We start from the raw sequence: 24432 nt of genomic DNA, 5'->3' as shown, positions 1-24432 counted from the left end.
GAGAGGAATGGAAGTCTGAGATATACGGCTCTCCAATTGTTTTATCGTTTTGAGTGGACCTATTTGTTCATGTATTTTTGCCCATTTGGATCCCTTCCCCTGACAACAGAAGCCTTCAAGAGAGGATTCAAAGTACAGGAAAACTTTTAATTTTAAAATGCTCTCTTAAAGACCAGTTAGCGTTCAAAAGAGGACTTTAAAAAACAAGGACCACATTTTTAGAACTATGTGGACAAAAGTACATATGCATAAATTACCACTCTGATGTTTATGCAAGTAACTAATTAAACCCTTTGTGTTAAGGAATACTGACTGCGCATACAAACATAGTACTTGTTCAGACATTTGTGCACATACAAATGCAGTTCTTTGATTGTAGCTCAAATGTTAAAAGACTTCAAGTCATGGACACAAGGACCAGACTAATCTTCACACTCATTTTTACATCAGCATCAGAGGGATATGAACATACTGGATTTCACTAGAAAAATCTAAACTAAGTTTCACACACATAAGACCGTCTCCCACCATAACAGCAACTGACAATCTTAAAATCAATTAATGAACATGCAGGATGAAAGTGGGACTATTTGTATATGATTTTAGTAAACTTTCTCCCCGTGTTATAGACTGTTGCATGTAATAAATGCAACCACACACATGAACCTTCCCGCAGCAGGTTACTGGGGAGACACACACTAACTTCGCTGTCTTGGTGACCAGAACACTAGGATTCATTCAGAATGTGGTCCAAAAGTCCCTGCCCCAACCCCCATAGGTCACCAAAGTGAGAGATGAACATAAGTTCACCTGATACACCGCAGCAGGTAATTAACCCTGTTCTCAGAGCTGAGCACATTCCTCCCATCATCAATAATGCAAATCCAAGGAAACAAGTAAAGCCATGTTTATTTCTGCTTCCCAATAGAAATGTTTCCTTGCATTCACATAAGTCTTATCACACCAAAAGGGGTGCACAAATTAATGTATACACACATTACACTCCACCCACCACCGAACCAACTCCTCTGGGTTAGATGATGGCAGGAAAAAAAAAAGTTTCCGTGCATGCAAAAAACATCTTCACATGAGATGTTGTCCTAAGAGGGTATTGTAAGCAAAGGAAAGCAAGGTCTTGGACATGTCCTATTCATTTCAGGGGGAGCGCATACAACACTGTTATTCTGCAGAAAGAGGTTTGATTCTAGATGAAGAAGGTTGAGAAATCTTATAAAGTCCTATTCATTGCAAAGGCTAAGTTTATTAAAAGCAACACACTGCTCACAGGAGAATATCATAGAAAAGTTCCTTCACACTGCTATTTGATGAGTGAATGGACACTGTCTTCTGGATCTCAGATACCTGTTACTTCCCTTCTTCCCTCCCTGCAGTTCCACTCTGAAGTCCCACTGTGAAGGGTTCTTCAAGTCTCTGTCCCAACTATACCACACTCTCTTCTGCCCTCCAATACTACTCCCTAGCAATGTCTTTGGCAATGCTATTAAAGTAATTTTCTAAGGCTGCAGAGGCAGTAGAAAACCTGTATTTTGAGCTTAAGAGGCTCTATTAGTCTTTGCTTACATAACTTTGTTTCTCTTGTATATTATGTATTAGATTAACATGAATAGTCCTGCGATAACAATCATTCCACTTGTAAGCTCTAAAGAGCAGCTTTGTTCAGTGCCTCGGCTCTTTAGGCTACAAGTGATAACCGATGAAGAAAAGACAGCATTTGTGCATTTACAGCATAAGCAATTGCATTAAGCTGTGGACTTTAAAAAGTCTAGAAAAAGAAAGGCAGATCACATTCTGGGTGCGTGAACATTAACAGTGAGAAATCCCTTAAGACTATAGGAGTTGAAGACAACATAGAATAAAAATGCTACTGTAGCTTGAACACTCACCAGAAATATCATAAATTTGGTATCCAAGATCCTCAGTTGCCAGGGCCATTCCATTAGCAGCTGCTTCCTCAATACCAGTGCCATTTCTTGTAGCTTCACAAGATGGAGAATACATCACTTCATACTGCTTACAGCTAACCTCCACAATCTCTACATTACCTGGCAAAGAGAACATGCTCAGTAAATGGAAAGGACACATCAGTTTACACTTTTCAGATGGAAAATATTCTTATTGTCTGCCATTGTTACAAAGAACACCGAAGAATACTGTAACTGAAAGACTCATATTTTTAGTTTGTTTCTTTGTATTTGATAGCACTGTATATAGGCAGTTTTTCTTTGTTTCCCTTGTTTGTACTGGTCTCACAACGTTTTTGGAAAACAGGAAAATTTGGGATAGAATGGAGTGTAGTTTCAGTTTAGTATCTGATGTGGTTGGAGTGGAACAGGGGAAAGTTTACTTGCAGAAGGACTGACTCTGATCGAATAGGTCTTTTCCAGGCCTACCATAACTTTCATTAACCAACGCAAAGTCACGTTAGCGGTAAAGGACATTATTGGTGAAATGCACTTAAGTACAGAAGAAACAGCATGAAGACAAGTAACGGCACATTTGGAGAAATATGCTTTAGCTTTTTTAAGCAGCATAAAGGAGTATGAAATATTTTTAGCCATTCAAAAGACAAACATGAAAACACCAAGATTTTTTTTTAATTATTTATTAAAGAAGCAGTATCTTTTATTGGACCAACTTCTGATGGTGAAAGAGACAAGCTTTTGAGCTTACACACATTGTTTTCAGGAATTTAGCCAGTCTCAATTATTTGAAGATCACGCTTTGTATCCTTTACCAACCTATAATCTAAATATCAATTTGATAATCTTAATGCTGTCTAGATTTGGACTCATGAGGTGGATTCTAGTGTTAAGCAAGTCTGACATTCCATATAACAAAGGAGTGATCTCTTATCCAAAGTAAGACCAAACAGGCTTCAAACAAATTCACACAGAATGCCAGCTAGTGAATTTAAAGTTAGATACTCCTAAACTATGTGAAACAGTGACCTGATCCAAAGTCCATTGGCTTCTGTGAGCTTTGGATCCTGCAACTTTAACTGCAAGTTAAATGGCCAATTCATTCAACTCTCAGTGACATATGTGGGAGTTGGAGGTGCTGAGCATCTCACAGGATGAGATCATTAGATTAAGTTCTTTGAGGTAGTAAGATGGCAACCTTCTACCTCCTAATTGTTTCAACTGTCTAGAACTCTTCAATGCTACACAAAAGCAAATCTGAGTTAACCTTGGAATTATTATTGCCAAGCAAATATTTGCTTATTATTGCTGTAAATTAATATAGCCAACTACACATTGCTTCCACTGGAAATAAAATTACACTAGTTTTCCTGTGATAGTGAATGTTTATATATAAACCTTTTCACTATACATTTACAAAAATTAAAGACATGGTTCTTGCACTGAGCTAAAGAATGAATGCACCTGTTCTGGCAGCAGAGTTTTTAAAAACTCTTATCAGATTTTTTTTTTAAACTGTTGCCACAATTAACCCGAGGCCTTTTATTATTATTGGTATTTACCAATTTGCCCCCATAATTTCCTAGTTTTTGGGTGGGAAAAGCGTGTGGGTTTTTACTCATTTTCACCTGAATTTTAGCTTTTTTGGACCTGAGATTTGGGGAAGTGGATGGGGCCACTCACATTTGCAGAGAAACCTAAAGCAGGGATAGGGAGCAGGTCGTGCTAGAAGGACTGGAGAAATGCATGTATTCTTCCCCTACTCACAGTAGTGCATTAAATCAAATGCAGCGTTAGTCCACCCTACGCTACCTTCTCCTACAGAATCCCTCTGCACCAGAAAGATTCCTGTGCTGTGACCAGCTGGAGAATCTATCTGAATGGCTCTGCCAGAGACGATAGGAGAGAGTGGGGCACAGGGAGCCAGGAGAGATAACAGAAGCACAGGGCCTTGAGCATATACCCAAAGTGTATTCTGATCTCCAGGACTCTGTCAAAGCAATGTTGGGGAAATGTAGTGAAGGAAACCTCAGTGTTCCGTTACTACGTGCCTCCTTCTGCAGGAGAAGTGACCTCACCAGTTATTACCACTTACCTGGAACTCTTGGCTTGACACCTTTGGGCATCCATCCCATAGAGGTTGGTAGAGTTCCTCTGCAGGACTTAGTCACCTGGTACTTAGCTACACTCAGACTGAGAACTTCAAATAACTGACAGCAAATGGACAATTTTAGACTAAGGAGATGTGGTGTTTATTCTTCTCTAGCAGCTGTCTAGAGACTCCATGATGCCAGAGCAAAGCTAGACCTTGCTGATACACTGACAGCAAAGCCACTCCTTCCCAGGGATATTCTCACCTGCCCTCACAGTTGAGCAGATGTCTTTAAGGCTTGGCATTCCCACAAGGTACTGATACACAGCAGCTGATATGGAGACTGATTCATAACCTTCCTATTCTCCTTTAGCCAGATATTTGACAGCAATGTATTTTAATTTCTGAAAAGCTGAACATGAGTATTGTTTCCTTAGAGCTTTTCCATCTTACTCTCCATCACATCCCTGGTCTACAGAGGTTTTATTTATTTATTATTAAATGAGCATAATTATATTGGTTCAATTTTTTTTCCTTTTTCCTTTTTTTTTTTTTAAAGAATTATACCATTACAACTTCTGAGTGAAGTTACCAGTTTAAATGTGCTTTCATCATTATAACCACTTTCACACTATAGGTGTTGCACAGCTTTAATTATGCCAATATAGTTTAAGCAGGATGATTGTGTGTGTTTACACAAGACATTCATATCACAGGAACAGGCCAATATTCAAAGCTGTTTAAAGATAAGATGGTGGCACATATAGCTGCTAATTAAGTAGTGTCAAAACAGAAAAAACATGAAGTAAATCGTGGTAATTCATTTCTTAGCATGAAAGAGCTGGTGTTCAGTTTATAGGATTAAATCACATCCAATTTACATGCAGTAGCAGCACTCAAGACTACAGTGCAATTCATCAAGGCAAAATGGCTGGCTGCCATGAATGGAATGTTTTGCTCAGTTAAGGACCCATGCTGGAAGAGCTACTGATTTGTAGAGGAGTAAGATTCCTGTCACCAGATGATTCTTCACTTATCCTAAGATTTTAAAAGGCATTTGCCAGTGTCTTGTCTACACTTATATAGCTGCAGCTGCACTGCTGTAGTGCTTCACTGTAGACACTACCTACGCCAGTGGGAGAGGTTCTCCTGTTGGCATAGGTAATCTACCTCTTCAAGAAGTGGTAGCTAGGTCTACAGAAGAATTCTTCCATCGACCTAGCACTGTCTCGGAGGTTAGATCAGTATATCTGCATCTCTCAGTGGATTTTTCACAGCCCTGAGAGATGTAACTACGCCAGCATAAGTTCCCAGTGTAAACCAACCCTTCATTTGTATATGGACACACAGATTCACCCAGAAGTGTTTTACCACCTGAACTTTAAAAATAAACTAAAAAAACCCCACCCACCTTATGGACAGGTAGATTTAACAAAGTTAGTAAAGATTTACACAAGTACAGTCTAAGCTTTAAGCAAGCAATTGCCTTTTAACTGCTCTGCAGCATACATTCCAGTTGAAGTGTAACTGTGGAATAGCTCCATAATCTATCTGGATTGTGTGTGGCCCTCAGATCTCATAATCTTTCTGTTCACAGGGTCAAGTATATACTAAAGTGCAGCAATGGTGAGAAAAAGCAACAGAGACAAAGCAAGAAAGAAAGAAATAATCAAAAAGGGGGGGAGGTGGAGACAGAGTATAGAATCCATTTCTGCACATTTAGCAGCTTGTTTCCCTCGTAGCGCGATACTTGGTCATCATTGGGCCTCTTAAGTATTATAGGGGGCCATAACACACTGTTCCCTTCTTGGATTACTTTTCATATCCTGCCTGTTCTTCCTCAGTACAGCTTTAGGTACCAACTCAGAGTCTTAAACTAAAGTTCATTCAGATCAGACCTTTCTGCAGTCCCTACTATTTACTGATGCAGTTAACGGGCAGTAAACGGCTTCAGAAAACTTGTCATATTCAACCCATGTTGGCTCCTACATCAGCCTCTAGAGCTGTTCTTTCAAGGACAACAACATTGGTTGCTTCTTACTACTGGATTTAGGTTCATATAGAATACGCACAATCCAAACTAAGCAAGGGATTAAGTCATCGTTTGCATTTAGACATCTCACCCTCACTATGAGTTCCTGGTGCAGCAGCTGTTTCTTGCCACAAATGCTCAGTGCCATTGGTCACTGGTGCAGCTTCAGTGCTTCCCTGTGGATCTTCTTGCCACACTTTTGCATTTGGATTTAAGCCAGTACCTTTTGATGTTACCTGCTGAAGAGACAAAAAGTAAATTATTTGCAAAAATAATCCAAGAAGAATGAGAAAGTAGTTAGGGCAGTTATTACAGCTTGGCATAGTGCTTTCTTTAAGACAGTTAAATAACCAAAGAGGCAGAAAACAGACTTTCACCTTCCAAGAGAGAATAGGTTCTTAGACAAAAGTCAGATATTATACTCAACAAGCTATCTCCCTAATTTCCAAGGATGAGGTCTGGCTAAAAGAGGGCCTCATTCATCTCACTGCCATGATGCAAGACTTCAGATGGTAATGCTGTGGAGGAACAAAGCAACAGCCAAGTTTATTTTTTAAACTGAGACTCTACCTGAATGTCCATTTCCAACTAAGCACTAAAAGGACTCGGAGAAAATTATAGGTAATAAAATGATGAAGGAATCAGATCTTGCCTTCATTTATATGGGGCTTCCTACCTATGTTGTTCAAGTCTCACTTTCAGGAGAGAGGCTGTGCTAATAAACGAGGTCTGCAATCAGATCTATCCACATCCAAAAGGCAACTAATTGTGGTACTATCTTGTACTCTATGATCCAACCCCATGTCCAATTAACTCAGTCTCAAGACTTCCGTTGACTCTGAAGGGTCACAATCAAGCTCTTCGTGTATGCAGTTTTTCTGAAGCCAGAGTGTGGAATGTAAGTACTCTCATTCCACCCCATCAAATGCCTTTTTAGCAGAGAGTTTACAGTATGGACTCTTGCTTATTCAACTGAGCTTGATAGACAAATAGTAATGTTTTTCAAATACTACTGGCCCCATTTACCACATGAAGCCTTTTTGTTTCAGTCCACTGAAGTATTTTCACAAAGCAGTTACGACATTGCAGCGAGACAATGATCAGTAAAACTAATATTTACAAAATGACAGAGTTGGCCTGCTTGAAAGCTCTGCTCAACAGAACATAAAGTCTACCAGGAAGCTATCCAAAACCAGAGAATTCCCAGAAGACATGCTCTGGATAGCAGCCAGTATGTCATTCCAGGAATTCCCTCTGACCTGGAGAAAGATTGTTGATAGTTAGGGATACTTTGAATGTTAGGTATGACATCTGTCTTTTCTTTAGACTGATGTAGAGAAATATCAGTACTGGAACTCCTTGCACACGGCCAGGGTCTTACAGGGGATGCCTCTAACAACACTAAGAATCTTTGCATCCAGTTTCACCTGCTCACTAACCGTTTGTCTGCTTTAACTCTCCAAGGAGTAGGCTTGTTCAGCTTTGGATGTGAGAAATTCAGAGGGGATCAGATACCAGCATATTCAGTTAGCATTTCAGCTTGATATAAAAACCATATCTTATGGAATGGTTTTGCAGTTAGTCTCACAAAACCTAAACATGAGCACTCAAGCTTTGTATTTCAGTCTGTGGTCCTTTTCAGAGTCAAAAATAATAAACTCTCCTTAAGAGAGATTAGAATAGTTGACCGACATCACTTATGGTATCCTGGAATGTAAGCACTGTATTTCTTTTGGATTTCAATAAATTCTCTAAAGACAGACTTAATTGTGAAAGCCAGACTAGTTTTACTTAAACCTCTGGTCATTTTCCTATGTGATTAATAATTTCTCCTGCTAGGTATCCTCTTCAAAAGAATTTTGTTTAACAGATATTTGCTCATCCTACTTTATCCTGCAGTGAAGTCATAATGCTGAATTTGTGACATCAGTGTTTTCCTTGGCAACAGACTGGGAGCGCAGTTGTGTGAAAGCTGATTTTACTGAACCCAATGGCTTCTCCATTAGTCAAGATGGCTACCCACTGCCAAAATCTGGCTCATGTTACTTTGTAAAGCACTTTTAAGAGATGCCGTAAGAGGTGCTAGATAAAACCAGATTCTGTTTATCTTTATGACGACAAGGTTTTCCAGGAGAGGGGCATGCAGGATAATGCACATCATGTATGCTGCAATTTTTAGGCCAACAAGCAGAGCTACGGATTGATTACACTCTGCTTGGAGTATGAGATTTTTTAACTGCTTGTGTCACAACCCTCATATGAGCCTGCATGAGTTTTGTCTTATTGCCACAAAAAGAGGAGGAAGCCCTTATACACTGAATGGTGCTACTCAGGCATATTCCCTTCATGCTGCCATGTCTCTACAGCTATGAAACATCACTGAGGCACCAACTAGGAGAGATTGCCTTATTACATTTCTTAAGTTTCCCCAACAGTTTAAATAGCTAAAAATACACAATTCTAATATTTCCCAGTAAGGGAGTAATGTGATAACCAGAATTATAGACTGTAATGAACAATGAGGTGAAGTAAAGCTGCTGAAATTCAAATTAGAAATATCAAATCACAGTTGTGATTGTACTGTGAGAAACTCAAAGCATTCTTCCAATGTACTAACATTGTTTATTTAATGTGAACAATATCCTTGGCCCTGCATGATCCACACAAATACAGGCTCTGTAACAAAGAGACACGGAACGTACTTCTGCACAAACGTCATACTATTACATGCCCACAGTTCATTCTATCAACAGCTCTAACCCTACACAGGTTGGAAAGGTAATATATTTAGCACCAATAATTTTTCAAGTTACAAACCATACCAAGTATCAGAGGGGTAGCCGTCTTAGTCTGGATCTGTAAAAAGCGACAAAGTCCTGTGGCACCGTACAGACTAACAGACATATTAGAAAGCTTATACTCCAATACGTCTGTTAGTCTATAAGGTGTCACAGGACTCTGTCACTTTATACCATACCAAGGCAGCATTTTTTAAAAAGTGCCTCAATATTCCTATTACTAATTAGCACTGTGTGCATGAATGAATTTCAGTTGTGTTTTAACAAACAAACAAAAAAAAACAGTTTACAGTTACCAGCTAACCTTCCCCATGAGCATCTTGATCTCAAATACAATCTTGTTTTGTATATATGTTATAAAGCGGCTGTGCCAAATACTGCTGAGGTACATCAGTCCCAAACTGGACTAACTGCCTTGAACTCCAGTGTAGCAGTAGAATTTGACCAGTCATATGAAGATAACAGAAGTTAATCATGGATGACATATAGCTTATCAGCAGAAGGGAAAGGAGCAGATCAAACAAAGCAACTAATATGAACCAAGTTATAGCATAAGACTTGTTGAATCTTCAGACAGTCACTCCCTGGCTACACAGATTCCTACTTGCTCAAGCTAATTTTAAGTCTAAGCCCTATTCCTATTATGGTGCCTCATTTCTGTCAAATTATTTTAATTCTAGGATCTGCCTCAAAGCATTTGCTGCTCAGAAATAACTAGCTCCTCACCTATAAATTTAACTTTTTTACCCTGTGGTCAGTTACAGGTGTAGACAGCTGTTCGCAGCTTTAAACAGTGTTCCTTATCAGCCTGAATGGCTGTCTTCAAGTTAGGGGGTTCCCTAGTCCCTTTCTTTAAGCATTCTTAACCACAGTACAAATTTAACTACTCATCTGAAATATTAACAAAACTACCATATGATAAACTAATAGTACAGGACCTGTTAATTAACCTCAGGTCAATTATTCCAAACCCTAGTATGTTCAATTCTATAACTAACAACAAAGAGTCATGTGGTACCTTATAGACTAACAGATGTATTGGAGCATAAGCTTTCATGGGTGAATACCCACTTTGTCAGACTGTTACTTTTTACAGATCCAGACTAACATGGCTACTCCTCTGATATTGGACTCTATAATTAACATGAACATAGAAATCACAGATCTGTATCTAGTCCAGTCCCCTGCACTGGGACAAGACTAATTATTATCAGACCATCCTTAAAAGGTGTTTGTCTAATCTGCTCTCAAAACCCTTCAATGATGGAGATTCCAAATTTGTTCCAGTGCTTAACTACCCTTACAGTTAGGAAGCTTTTCCTAAGATCTAAAATAAATCTCCCTTGTCACAATTTAAGCCCAATACTTCTTGTCCTGTCCTCAGTGGTTAAGGAGAACAGTTTATCACCCTCCTCTTCATAACAACCTTTTATGTACTTGAAGACTTATCTCCCCCCTCAATCTTCTTTTCCCCAGACTTAAACCCATTTTTTCCAAACTTTCCTCATAGGTCATGTTTTCAAGACCTTTAACCAATTTTGTTGCTATCCTCTGGACTCTCTCTAATTTGGCCACATCTTTCCCGGTGCTCAGAAGTGAACTCATCAGCCTTATCAGTGCTGAGTAGAATGGAAGAATGACTTCTGATCTCTTGCTAATATATTCCGGAATAATATTTGCTCCCCCCTTCAACAGTATTACATTTAATATGAATCAGTCTGCTCTACTATAACCTCCAGATCCTTTTTTGCAGTACTCCTTCCTAGAGTCATTTCCCATTTTGTATTTGTGCAATTGATTATTCCTTTCTAAGTGCAGTACTCTGAATTTAATTCTATTCATATCACACCATTTCTCCAGTTTGTCAAGATCATTTTTAATTCTAATCCCGTCCTCCAAAGCGCTTGCAACCCCTACCAGTGTGGTATCACCAGCAAACTTTAGAAGTGTATTCTCTCCATTACCAAATCACTTATGAAGATATCAAATAGAATCAGACCAATGAGATCCCTGTGGGACCCCCACTTCATATGCCCTTTCATCTTGGCTGTGAACCTCAGATAACTAGTGAGTACAGTTTTCAAACCAATTCCACACCCAACAGATAGTAGGTTCATCTAGGCTACATTTCTCTAGTTTGTTTATGAGACTGTCATGTGAGATAATATCAAAAGCCTGACTGAAGTCAAGATATATCACATCTACTAGTTCCCCCCATTCACAAGGCTTGTTACCCTGACAAGTAAAGATATTAGGTTGGTTTGACATGATTTGTTCTTAACTGTTACTTATCACCTTATTATCTTCTATGTGCTTACAAACTGATTGTCAATTATGTTGATTTGTCTTACAGTAAATTAAGTCAAACCAATTTGGAACATTTAAACAAAGTGCACTACAGACTATGAAATCTAAACAATGGAATTAAGTTTCACTAAAGTGATGCAGAAAGTGTTTGCTAAACACATTGATCTTTCAGTAATAGTAGATGAGAGATCATTTGGTTCTAACAGATATTACATCCAAATACACAATCAAAGGACTTCATACACAGCCAAGGGTGAGGAGACACTTTACCTAAAAGTGTGGATCTAATTTATTTGCTGGTGCAATAAAGAAGCAGTCTACCTTGTCCATCAAGGCTACACACCACAACAACAACAATAAAAGCATAGTTGTAAGTTTTCAGATTCAAAATAAATGTTCCTTAATGTGCCATGTGTATTTAGGTTCAAAGTACAGAAACACTATACACTTGTATGTACTAGGTTTAGTTAATTAAATTATATAGTCTTTAAGTTTACCAAAAAATGCATTACTTCCATTTTTTTCAATTCAGTTTACTAAACTGAAAAACTAACCACAGCAGCTGAATGAAGGAAAACCAGGAAGTCCATTGAAACAAGGAAGCAGCCAGTTTCTTAGCTGCAAGTAATTACATTGCGAGTTTTTCTAATTTTTCTGAAGATTACATAGAGTGCAAGTCCAAGAGTACAAATTATAATCTTAAAAGAGAATTAATAGTTTATCCCTTTCCTACTCGATTAGGATTTCTAGGATTAAAAGTTTCCCATATGTTACTTTACAAAGGCACTTCCACAATTCCCTTAGTCTTCAAAATGTTTTGAATACATTAGAGGAAAAAAAAAGATTTGAATAAAAAAATGTTTCAACTTGATATGGTTTGATAGGAACTAATTACAACAAAATATACAAGCAATTAAGAGATCCTGCTAGATTTGATTCTCTTTCTCACCACAGTTGCCTTACAACCTGTGGAATACAATCCTTCCACAGGCTCTATTTATGGGCACAGTTAGCCAGTGCCAAGTTGCTAAGTTGCAGCTTTGCTAGTTTGACGTTTATACAATGCAAAGAACAATATGCTCTGGAATCTACTCAAAGCATTAGCCAGGCAGAGAAAACAAGGGGATCAGCTAATTATATTGCACACATGCCATGGCAGCCTCTGCTTTAAATTAAAAAAAAGGTGGGGAGAGACGAAAGAACAACAACAACAAAATCTACGAGATTTTAAAAATTAAAAAACTTCAAGGGTTTCTCTCGCCCACCCCCCGCCGTGTAACCTTCACACGCGCCGCGCCATGCACCAGGCAGCCACCAGGGCAACTTTTACAAAAGGTCAATGCGGTGCCTTTCAAGACTTCCCCCTTCCCCCCACCCGCTTTCCCTCTCTCTAGCATGGCACCGAGAGCCCGGCCACTGACAGAACCTCCCGGGGACGAAGAGATGGGGCGAGGTTTTCTTAACCCCCAGACCGCCCCATCGTTCACCTTCGCTCTCAAACCGCCCCTCTCACCTCAGCCCCCTCGCTCCTGTCACCCCCCCCCAAAGTCCACTCATGCGGCCTCCTGGGCCCCCCGGCTCTCCCTGCCCCCTCCTCGAGGTGACTCCCCAGCCCCTTCCCCCGGGCCGGATTTGCTGTGTCAGGCCCGGCCCCTCCCCCGCGGGCCCGGCCGGCTGGCTCAGCCGCGGCAGCAGCGTGTGCGGCCTGGAAAGTCACATGGCCCCACAACGCGGCCGGCCGGCCGGCCTCGCCGCCTCCCCCAGTCCGGGCCCCCTCCTCACCTCCACGAACAGCAGCATCCTCCTTCTGCCGCCTGCCCGCGAGGCCAGCGGGCCCGGGATCCCGGCTCGGACGGCTCCCCGCTCCCAGGCAGGCTCCGGCAGCGCCAGCGATAAGGACACTCGGGCTCCGCCTCCGGCTGCTGCCGCCAGCCAGGGCCCGGGCCCCCGCCCCTTCCAGATCCTCCGCCTCTCCCCGGCCGCCACCGCCTCTGCCGGGTCACCACCCAGAAGTCCTTCCGGGGTCATCGAAGGCAGTTGGAAGAAACTAGCCAGGGTCCTCTTGGGAACGTACTATTACCCGGGGGGGGGACACCAATCTAGGGGAATGAACCATTCTGCGTAGTATGGGATGAGGTGTCAGAGGGGGTGTACCATTCTCTACGCTATTGGGATTGTTGTTCAGAGGGCATGTGCCAATCTCTGTGGGGGAATCGGTTGGAGTGGTCCGCTCCTTGTTTGTCTGTTGGGGGGAACGTGCCATTCTCGGTGCAGTGGGGGTGCACGGAGGAATGTACCATTCTGTGTGCCCCTGAAGGGGCCGTTGTGCCACCTCAGGACGTGCCCAGCACAGAGCCATGAGGTAGCATCCAAACAGGGTGAGCTCACACGTCAAGGCTGCACAGAGCAATGAAAGGGCCCCAAGGTGGGATCGTGCCCCACTGAGACGCCATCATGGCCCCACAGCATGCTGAGCCTGGGGCCATGGAAGTGGATTTCAAGTAGCACCAACCTCAAGCCTTCAAAACCATGAGTCAGGCCTTCAGACTCATCAGACTGACTTAAAAACAATACACTTGGGGCTCTTCTGGTTCCTGTTGGCCCTCTTTTCTCCACAACCATGAGATAAAGGCCAAGAGTCTCACAGTAATGTCAGGACTCCAGGGTCTGAGGCTTCAAGAAGAATACCAAATATTGTAAGGATCTGTAACACAGCTACCCCTCTGATACTTGACACCAAATATTGTGATACCTGTGACAAGTCACAAGAGTTACAACACTGCATCACATCAAGATCTTGCTGAGCCTCAACCTGAGCAATAAGATGGCGAGAAAGCTGGGTCATGTTGTACTCAAACATCACTGTGACCCACAAGATGTGGCTCTGTTTCATAGGCCCCGACAGATGTTTTGTCACCTTTTTATCAGACAGAGGAGCTATCCCCCACCCTCAGGAGGAGAAAATTAATCTACCCAGAATAACAGGTAACCTGTGAAAAAGACCAACATGAATCTCCAATTCTGAAAGAAATAGACTCTCTCAGGCTAAGCTCTTTAGGGCAGGGACCTACCTTTTTTATATATGTCCATGGGCACAATTGAGGATCAGGCATTGCCCCCCCAACTCCAAGCCTCGGGCAGGCACATAATTTACACACGTTGCCACATGCAGCCTTGACCTGACTGGAGCTAGCTGCCCCCCCATATATAGAAGTCAAACTATGCCTGTGTATATGCTTGTATATTACCTAGCATAGTGGGGATCTCTGATTCATCAATACAAATAATTTCTAATAATAAACACTCACTCACACGCACATGCTTGCACACACATACACAGACACTCAGTTATCTCTCCAGTCTATTTTGGGATAGTTCTATACTGCCACCCATCACCTTAGTATCTGAGTGCCTTCCACATAAAAGCAGTATTAAACTGTGAAATCCCAAGTGCACTTTGTGAAGACTCTAGCATTTCACCCTTTATGGGGTAAAAATTCCAAAGCTCAGGGTAGTGTTTATTAATTTAATTTGATTAATTTGCTTTCTTTTTGTGATGTGGAGGAGGGGTCTTGGTTGGGGTTTTGGGGTAGAAGAGGGTGGTTATTAACATAAGCAGTACTGGTGGAAATTTTGTAATTAAAAAAATGGCCTTTTTTTCTAAACCTGATGTTTTCTTGAACATTTTTTTCTTTGTTTTCTTTGAAGACAAGACATTTAGTCTTGTTTTTAGTTTATAATGTTTTTTTTTTCAAACCTTCTCTCCCTTTTTCCTCCCTTTTTCAGTAGTAAAATACAAAAGGGGGGGAGTGAAAGGGGGAAGAGGGGAGAAAAGAAAAAGGGGAAAGAATGTCAGGGGAAGAATAACTGAAAACAAACCCAAAACCCCAAGATGTAAAACAAACATTTGTGAAAAACTTTTAATACAAAAAAATTGTTGATTTTTGAAAATTGCATAATGAAAAATTCAACAAAATTGTGTACATTTTTATTTAGCCCTCCATTTTAGGACTCTTGCACCTATCTTTGAGTATCTGGTATTGGCCACTATCGGAGACAGGATACTGCAGTAGATGGACTCCTGATCTTGTCTGGCAATTCGTAGGTTCCTAATGTTCTTTTCCCATAACTCATAGGAGGCCATGAGAGGCCTGTATTCCAAGGCTTATCTGCTTTCCCCACTCACACACCATAATGTGGCAAAGAGCTTTAATTCTTTGTATTTGTAGGATAAGATCAAGAGCAGGAACAGATGAAACTTTGGAGTGGGAAATGGAATAGTTCACTGTGTGGAGTCCTGAAAATGGGTGAGGGGGGAAGGAACAAATGCCAGCATTTCAATTTAGAGAGACAAGGTGAGTAAGGTAATATCTTACTGGACCAACAGTGAGAGAGACACGCTTTCAAGCTTACACAGAGCTCTTCTTCAGGTCTGAAGAGCTCTGTGTAAGCACAAAAGCGTGTCTCTCTCACCAAGAAAAGTTGGACCAATAAAAGATATTACATCACCCATCATGTCTCCCTAATATCCTGGGACCATCACAGCTACAACAACACTGCATACAACATTTAAATTTGCCAGCTTGGCAGGGCAGTGAGTTCTGCTAAATAAAGAAAAATCTCCAAAGAATACAAGAAGGATCCAAGAACAATGATTTCCAGCCACAATATTGCACTGATAATCAAAGTATGGTCCATGGGCCACCTGTGATCACCTTTCCTGGTGGTCTGCAGACTGAAATATTTTATAGCCAAAAGGTAGGAAATTGGGTGTTGTGAGGGGAAGTGAGTCCATGAAAAACTTTTTCTTAAATAGCCTTACAAAGCATTAAAAGCTTGAGCACCAGTTATGTTAGGGAATCCCTGCAGCTCCTCTCCAGGAATGGCTTCATTTGAAATTACTCTGACAAGCAATTCTATTTTTAAAATGTCCAGCACCACTAGAGTCTTGTCCCGGCAATCACTCGCATGTGTCCTGCTGAGGACTACTTGTGCTTGCAGTACATAAATGATAGAAAGATTATTGGACAACTGCGGCTCTGAACTTCTGTAGTACAGCCAGCAATGTCACCTTCTACCAAAAAGCAGTACTGACTGGGATATAACTGTTCTAGAGCCTTCTTGTTAAGCTAGGGTGACCAGATGTCCTGTTTTTATAGGGACAGTCCCGTTTTTTGGGACTTTTACTTATATAGGTGCCTATTACCCCCCACCCACTGTCCTGTTTTTTCACAGTTGCTATCTGGTCACCCTATGTTAAGCGCTCCTGTTGAAATCTTCCTAGGGGTTATTTAATTAGTAAATCCTGTTTGGTAGGTGTCTTATCTATGTACATTGCATTCACTGTGCCTGATGATATCGGGATAGAACCAGAGGAAAAGTTATTATGACATCACCCAGACAAATAGAATATTCTCATCTCTTGGTGACATGTCCATTTGCCCCTCTGCTGTTGAGCTAACAGCCAAAGAAACTGGACCTCCAACTACACCTCTAGAACAAGGAAACTAAACAGGCTTACCCTGTGATTCAGTTTGGAATTGTCAGAAGTTTATTCTTAGTGCAGGAAAACTACCAGGTTCTAAACATGGTAGTGCAGGAATCATCATCTTCATCATCATCATCATCAGGAAGCTCATATAAATCTGAAACAAACTCAGAACCTGAGCCTGAAGCTGCAGCCTCTAAATTGGAACTCATTATCAGTCCTCTCACTGAAATCCCCCCCTCAGTGAAGAACATACTGGAGAAAATTGATGCTGCCCAGCTCGACAGAGCCAGGAAGGTACATGTTGACACTGAGTACCTGATCTTTGAGGCTGCTGAATGCCTCCTGTGAGTAGGATGCAAGGGAGACTAGCCCTTTGTAGGAGAGGCATCAGAGATAGGTGGAGGTCTCAGATTTTATGCTCCACGAAATATTCCCATTACCATTAGGGGTCTTGAGTTGCTTTCCATTTTAGTGAACAGCTCATGTCCACTGCCAGTTGGTTTTATCAGCAATTTGAGGAGCAGAATATTTACTTCCTGATATTTGTCATTTAGAAATAAAGGGACATGATCCTGAGAAGTGTTAAGCACTCCTTTTTGCAGTGCTGAGACTCTCCCTAGCTAGGTTCTATTCCTAGCTCATCCTCTGTTATATGTTACTGTAGCACCCAGATCTCCTAACTGAGATCAGAGCCTCATTGTACTAGGCAGCACATGAGAGGCAGCTCCTGACTCAAAGAGTTTACAATCTGAATAGAGAAGTCAAACAAAAGGTGGGAGAAAGGAAGTATTATCTCACGTAGAAATTTAAGTGACTTGCCCAAGGTCACACAAGGAGTCTGTGGCAGAATGAAACCTAGCTCTCCTGAGTCCCAGTCCAGTGGATTTACTTACCTGAGCTTGAGCTCCTTGCATGTAGGGTGACCTAGAAACAGTATTATTAAGGCCCCATCCTGTCTCTTTAGGAGGTTTTTAAGCAACTGTTTGTAATTCTGGACAATGTGAACCGGGTGTGTGACCGCTTCAAAGGGGATGAACGGATGGACCCAGAGATAGAAGAACAGTTCTTCCTCTCCGGCACTTGGGCTGAGAGGAAACGGCGGGCACTTCTACTGGACAAAGTAGTCATCTTGCTCAAAACCAGCACAGCTCAAGGGAAAGATTTAAAGTTTGTTCTGGAATCATTAAAAGAATGGGGTAAGTTAATGGAGACAAATGGCCGCTGGGATACTCCAGAGTACAGACAGCTCTAGAGCCATAGCCCTAAACTTTAGGGATGTCTAGAACCATGCTCTCCACCTGGCCCCTATATCTCTATCATGCGGTCAGTCAAAAACCTGGATCCAAAAGCCTCTGAACTTTGGGGAAGTTTTGAGCTGGATTCCAACTTCATAGTTTGATCCTATTGTGATGTTTGGGTGATCACCCAGGCTGGTAAGGGGTTCGGTCACCACCTTCCGTTATAACCTTGGGATGCTTTAATGCTGTGCTGCTATGGCTCAGATCCCAGACACCAGTAGCTTGCTCACAAGCACAAGGTCTTACCCTGGCTTTCACTGGCCTCCTCCTTCCAGGGTAACACCAACAGTTCTTATAGGCCTGTATTTCCCCAAATCCATCCTTTCCCCAGACAGTCTGATTTTTCCCCTCTAGTTCATGACCCCCAAAGGCATGAAACTAGACTCCCAATTATCATCTCACTTTGCCACACACACTCCTCACAGTTTCCACACCCGAGAACTGCTTGGGTAAAAACAAACAAAAATAGAAAAAACACAGATTCAAAGATGAAATAGTAAGGGAGAGCAAACATATACAAGTTACACAGTAAATAAACATAAAGACACAGCTTCAGATGTCTTCTATATTAGTTACAATCTTTTTTCTAATACCAGTTACCTATTGCCTTTAAACAGTTTCCCAGCATACCTCCTAACTGTTGGGGGATCCAGTGTTTCACAGAGTTTCCCACTTAGAGGCAGTCCCTTAGTTTCTGGATGAAAACTTCAGCTTCAAGACTCCTTTAACAAATATATATATATATTTATCCTTTTTTTCCCCTCTCAGACTATGGTGATTCCTGGTTATTCAGATTAGGGAAATTCCCAGTTGCCTCAATGTCTTTCCATTAACTTTAATGGTCTACCATTATCCTTTCCTGGGCTGGACAATGGATAGGTACTTGAAGCTGGTGTAATGTAAGCAACTGGCTTGGGAGGTAGCCTATCCCTACCTGATTGCTTCATCGCCCTATTTGAGGCCATGCTAAAGTTGCCCCACAGTTACAATTTACAATTTTCTGTGTATACACATACACATACATACATTAATAATCATGGTCTATATACATATCTCATAATGACCATCAAGTTCAGAACATTACAAGTTTTATCAAAAACTTACTTGGTATATTTTTATAGTACAATGACAGTATGCAATCGGTTGATTTAACTGCTTATTTTGAGGGGTTAAACTTGTTCTCCCCAGGGAGTGTCTGGACCCCAATTGTCACACCCATCTCTGCTCTAACCCTGCAGCTATATAGTGGGGGAGAGGGGGTCTGATTTACAGGACCATCTTGAATTTAACCTTTAGAATACCAGGAAACAGGTGATTTGCCCTCATGGTTCTCCACTGAAGGATCTAAGATTAATTATATTAGTTTTTAATACCTGTCACACTCTCTGTCCCCAAACATGATCCCCACCTCCTTCTCACCAACAAGGGGAGACAGCCACTTGCCCACCTCCTTAGCCCTCTCAGAGGCCCTTACTGAATGCCCTAAGACTCCATCTCACAGACTCCCTATGTATTTTCCTGTGTTTGTGTGATATGTTACAGTGTTCATCTGACCTCCTTGTGCAGCTTTGAGACCTCTCTGTGGCCATACCTGGCTGTAGAGACATGTTGCATATAAATTGCTAACCATCAGGCCGAGATCTTTTGTATCATTTAATAAGGGTTTGATTTTCTGCTGGAAGGTAATTAACGTGAGCTTCATTCCCCTTTTTGCTTTGGCTCTTTTCAAGGTGAAATGTTGTCAGAAGGCAAAGAACAAGTAGGAGACACCCCCACTGTCCAGTGGGTCAGTGATATGGAGACCAAGCTGCTGACCTCCCTTGATTATACAGAAGGATGTATAATGCAGCTAATCAATCTCTGCACGCCTCTTGTGGAACACAGAAGGAAAAAGAGGGGGAAATCAAGTATGTGTTTCAAACATCTTGGAATAAGAAAAGGGAGGAAATTAATATTTCTGATTAATTTGGAGGAACAAAGATCTGATGCATATGCAGCCAGATTTTCAAAAGTGACCTTCAAGCATGAGGCATTTCAATATGCTTTCCAGCCTAGTGTACATCTTTATTGTGAGCACCCCAAAGTGTTTTTCCTGTCAGAGGCAAACTGAGTAGACAAGCTAGATACAGAAAGGATTATTATCCCCATTTTAAATATGGGGGACTGAGCAGTGAAGAATCTAGCCTAATGTCGCTAGGGTGACCAGACAGCCAGTGTGAAAAATCAGGATGGGGTGGGGGGTAATAGGAGCCTATATAAGAAAAAGACCCAAAAATCAGGACTGTCCCTATAAAATCAGGACATCTGGTCACCCTAAATGTCACACAGAGAGTTTGTGTCAGAGCCATACATTGAACCCAGATCTTCTGAGTTTTATCCCAGAGCTTTAACCATAGGACCATCCTTCATTTCATTATAGACCTTAATTCTTTCTCCTTGTGTGTCTAACTTTCCCAGTTGTTCCCAAAACCGGCATGTGGAGAGCATGGCGAGAGAAAGTTGCACAGAAATCTCAGGAAGGCCAGCCCTTGAGCCCTGAACAAATGCTAGAAGATGAATCTGTAACTTTCTCCAGGACTTCTGAGCTCCTTACCATGTTACAGGAATTTGTAGGTTCCACACTGTTCAACAAAGCAGAAGTTGTTGTTGTTAAATATATAGTGACAATGGTGGCCAATCTCAACAAAGCCTTCACTCTGCTAACCAAACAGTCCCGTGGCCTGCAAGCAAAGTATGATACCTTAGTATCCCAGGAGTCCAGGAAGCAGGAAGTTCAGTGTGTGAACCTTCAAAAGGAAGTACAGGTGCTCAATGAGAAAAAGGCATCTTTGGAGGCTCGAGTCCAAAGCATTGAACACAAATACAAGATGCTTTTCATAGAAAATGAGGCAATACAAAAAGAACTGCACAAGGTGAAGGAAGAAGCAGCAGTAAAGATAGAACCGTCTTTAAGAGACATGAAATCTGGGGCCAGAGCTTCTTATGAAAGGAAATCCCAGGAAGATGATAAACATGTGAGTAGGGAAAAGGTTGCAAATCTGTCAGTTGAAAAGCTGTCATGGAAATCCCAGGCAGACCTTGCTAAATCCCCCAGTGGGAAAAGGGAGGCAAAGGTACCAGATAAAAAGCAGCTTCAGCGACCATTGGTAGAGAAAACAGAAGACACCAGTGACAAACAGGATGCAAAGCTTCTAGATAAAAAGCCAGCACCGAAAGCCTCAATAGAGAGAGGTGAAGGCACCAGTGACAAACGGGATACAAAGTTTCTAGATAAAAAGCCAGCACCGAAAGCCTCAACAGAGAGAGGTGAAGGCACCAGTGACAAACGGGATACAAAGCTTCTAGATAAAAAGCCAGCACTGAAAGCCTCAACAGAGAGAGGTGAAGGCACCAGTGACAAACGGGATACAAAGCTTCTACATAAAAAGCCAGCACTGAAAGCCTCAATAGAGAGAGGTGAAGGCACCAATGACAAACAGAAAGCCCCAGTAGAGAGAACTCAAGACACTGTTGTCAAATGGGATGCAGTCATCCCAGTGGAAAAACAAGAAGAGACTTCAGGAGACCTGGCTGGAAGACGGCAGGAACAACCTCTGGACAGTGAGCAAACAGAGGCTGCTGACAAATGGGATGTGAACCTCCTGGGTGGAACCCAGGAAGTTGTTGAAGATGTCACTGGTGAGTGGCATGAGATCCTGCCAGATGAACATGAGCTCAAGGCTGACAGTGAAGAAGAAATTGAAAGGCTCCCATCCCCAACAGAGCTCCCATACCAAGGGGTCTGTAGGAAAGGAAAGCAGAGGAGGAAGAAGGAAAGCCTGTACACTGAGGAGACACATACAATAATGCCTCAGAGCCCTATCAGCAGAAGCATGCTGGACTCATCCACTGCACTGTATGGGTTTAATTCAGCTATCCTGGGTTATCTGGAGCAGAAGATGGAGAAGCTATGGAAATGTCCCTCTCCTGGGAAGAGACAAGCAGAGAGGATGCTGCCCAAGGACCCAGAAGCCCAAAGGCTCTACATGGCCTTGGAGAGGAAACTGGAAGAATGCTTCTCCAAAATGAAGATAAGATATTCCAGCAGCTTAGAGGAACAGAAGCTTCCAAGGAGCCTGGAGCTGACTGAAGAGCATGATGAAGAGGCAAAGCCACCCTTGGAGGTTCTTCCTGGGATCGTCATTCCAGGGAAGGAAGTCCCTGGTTCCTCCATACAGTTGAGTGACCCTGACAGTCCCTTTTTGGAGTCCAAAGTTCCTGTGATCTCACGATGGGGACTCCCTGCAGCCCTGTTGAAGGAACCTAATATCTCAGCACATTTTCAATTTCCCAAGCAATGGCAGCAGCAATGGCAGCAACAGCAGCAGGAGCAATGGCAGGAGGAGGAACAGGAATGGTTTAAGAAGGTACAGAAGCAGCAGCAGTATCAGATGCAATGGCAGTCACCACAACCTGAGGAGCAGCTCCAGCAGCAGCTGCAAGGGGTAAAGGAGAAGGTAGAGGTGGAGCAGCTGCAGCAGGAAGAGCATCAGTTTGAGGAGCTGCAGCCACAGCAGGAGCCACTGCAGGAAGGGCAGAAAGAGTGGCAGGAAGAGAAACACAAGCAGTGGAAGAAGCAGCTGGAGGAACAAGCAGAGGAGCAGAGTCTGAGGCAGCAGCAGCTGGAGCAGCAGCAGAGGCTATATCAGCAGTGGCAGGAAGAGCAGCAGAAAAAGCATGAGGAGCAGCAGAGGCTGTGGCGGCAGCAGGAGGAGGAGCAGGAGGAGGTGCAGAGACTGTGGCAGCAGCAGCAGGAAGCGCGTCAGAGGCTGTGGCATCAGCATGAGGAGGAGCAGCAGGCGGAGCAGCTGAAACTGTGGCAGCAGGAGGAGCAAGAGCATGAGCAGCAGGCAAGGTACTGGCAGCAGCAGGTGGAGGAGCATGAGGAGCAGCTGCATCTGTGGCAGCAGGAGCAGGAAGAACATGACCTTCACCTGAGGCAGTGGCAGCAGCAGGAGGTGAAGCAGCAGGAGCAGGAGAAGCACTGGCAGCAGCAGGTGGAGGAGCATGAGAAGCAGCGGCAGCTGTGGCAGCAGGAGCAGGAGGAACATGACCTTCGGCTGAGGCAGTGGCAGCAGCAGGAGGTGAAGCAGCAGGAGCAGGAGAGGCTATGGCAGCAGCAGTGGCAGGAGCAGCTACAGCAGTTGCATGAACAGCAAGAGCTGCTGCAAAAACAGATACAGGAGGAGCAGTACCTGATCCCAAGGCCTAAACCAGTTCCCAGGAGCAGAGAACCTGGGACCCTGGAACACCTAACAAAACAGATCCCACTAAGGCCAAGGAGAGAGATTGCAAAGGAAGAGGTCCTACTGTATGAATATTTCAAGCCTTGTACCCAGCAAATGGTTCCCACTCAGAGCAAAGTATCCCTGCACTCTCAAGCTCAGTCTACTGAGGAGACTAGCTGGCTCCCGACGCTGGCTCAGAAGACCAAAGGGAAGAGCTTGGTGCCCTCCAGCATGTCAGAGAAGCGGTACTGGGTGGATGTGGAGGCTCAGAGGGACAACTTGATGCTGCTGGGCCAGGCGACCCAGAAGTGCAGACTACCCCCACACCTGCACATGCAGGCGAAGGAAATTATCACTGAGACCCTGCACACTGATGTTGAGAGGCTGGCTCTCCTCTTCCACAAATACATCTCCTTCTGCCACCTCCAGCATGTCAGGTACCAACATATGTAGACTACTGTTATCCCTGTGGGGCCAAATCCTTGCTAAGGACCTGTTCCCACTGCCATCAAAGCCAATGTGAGCCTGTCCATTGAGTTTAATGGGAGCAGGACTTTGCTCAGTCTTTACACAGGCAAAATTCCTATTGAAGTCAATGGTACAAATCCTGAGGTCCTTACTAAGGCCTTACTCAGACCACAGGCCTTGTGGCAGCTGGGGAATAAGTAAGGTGCAGACACACCTAGTTCATGCCCCCTCCCTTCCCTGACATGCCACACACACAAAAACACCCTGGAATATCCCTCCACCTGGGGCTCTGGTGAAAGGGCTCAAATAACATCTTGCACCAGGGTATTCTCCAAAGGACAGCTGCTTTGCAGCCTCTTTGTTCGGCTGTTCCTCAGGGCAGCCAGGATGGGGTCCAGTGGATCAGATCCTGACTGGTGCTAAGCATGTGTAGCACCCATTAAAGTCTGCTTCTATTGAGCTCAGTGGTCAAACTCTCACTGATCTCAGTCAGAACAGGATTGTGCAAAGTGTGCTAAGCATCTCTCAGGATTTGGCCCTAGCTCAGCAATAGACAGACCATTTCCTTTACTTCTATGGCCGTTCTGGGTGGTTGGTGCCTCTTGGTATTTGTCCCAAAATCAATCAGATTTGCCTATCAACTCTCTCTCTCTCTCTCTCTCTCTCTCTCTCTATATTTTTAGGGTTGGAAGATAAAGGCTCAAAGCAGCACAAAGGAAACTCCACATGGTCTCATCAC

At 42.9% G+C, this 24432-nt stretch overlaps 2 protein-coding genes across 10 annotated transcripts in view; one reads left to right on the top strand and one right to left on the bottom strand.

The window, feature by feature from the left end:
• The window catches only part of LARP4 (La ribonucleoprotein 4), a 42049-nt gene extending 28569 nt beyond the window's left edge, over positions 1 to 13480 (bottom strand). Inside the window, exons 1-3 of one of the 6 annotated variants that reach the window (XM_044994791.1) lie at positions 12952 to 13480; positions 6156 to 6303; positions 1905 to 2063 (exon numbers count right to left, since the gene is read on the bottom strand). In XM_044994791.1, coding sequence (XP_044850726.1) covers positions 1905 to 2063; positions 6156 to 6303; positions 12952 to 13197 — 553 coding nt within the window. In that variant the 5' untranslated portion in view covers positions 13198 to 13480. Of the gene's footprint in view, positions 1 to 1904; positions 2064 to 6155; positions 6304 to 6740; positions 7333 to 7503; positions 7921 to 12951 lie in introns of those variants that run through there. The other 5 variants (XM_044994787.1, XM_044994786.1, XM_044994788.1 and 2 more) reach the window with 5 other exon arrangements.
• The window catches only part of FAM186A (family with sequence similarity 186 member A), a 29110-nt gene continuing 17883 nt past the window's right edge, over positions 13206 to 24432 (top strand). For 2 of the 4 annotated variants that reach the window (XM_044994783.1, XM_044994782.1), the window contains exons 1-4: positions 16626 to 16954; positions 17625 to 17856; positions 19689 to 19865; positions 20416 to 23662. In XM_044994783.1, the coding sequence (XP_044850718.1) occupies positions 16757 to 16954; positions 17625 to 17856; positions 19689 to 19865; positions 20416 to 23662 (3854 nt within the window). In that variant the 5' untranslated portion in view covers positions 16626 to 16756. Of the gene's footprint in view, positions 14155 to 16625; positions 16955 to 17624; positions 17857 to 19688; positions 19866 to 20415; positions 23663 to 24432 lie in introns of those variants that run through there. The other 2 variants (XM_044994784.1, XM_044994785.1) reach the window with 2 other exon arrangements.

Source organism: Mauremys mutica, chromosome 20 (genome assembly GCF_020497125.1).
Source record: "Mauremys mutica isolate MM-2020 ecotype Southern chromosome 20, ASM2049712v1, whole genome shotgun sequence".
Classification (NCBI taxonomy): domain Eukaryota; kingdom Metazoa; phylum Chordata; order Testudines; family Geoemydidae; genus Mauremys; species Mauremys mutica.
Note: the sequence above shows the minus strand (reverse complement) of the source record. Positions and strands in the feature narration are given on the sequence as shown.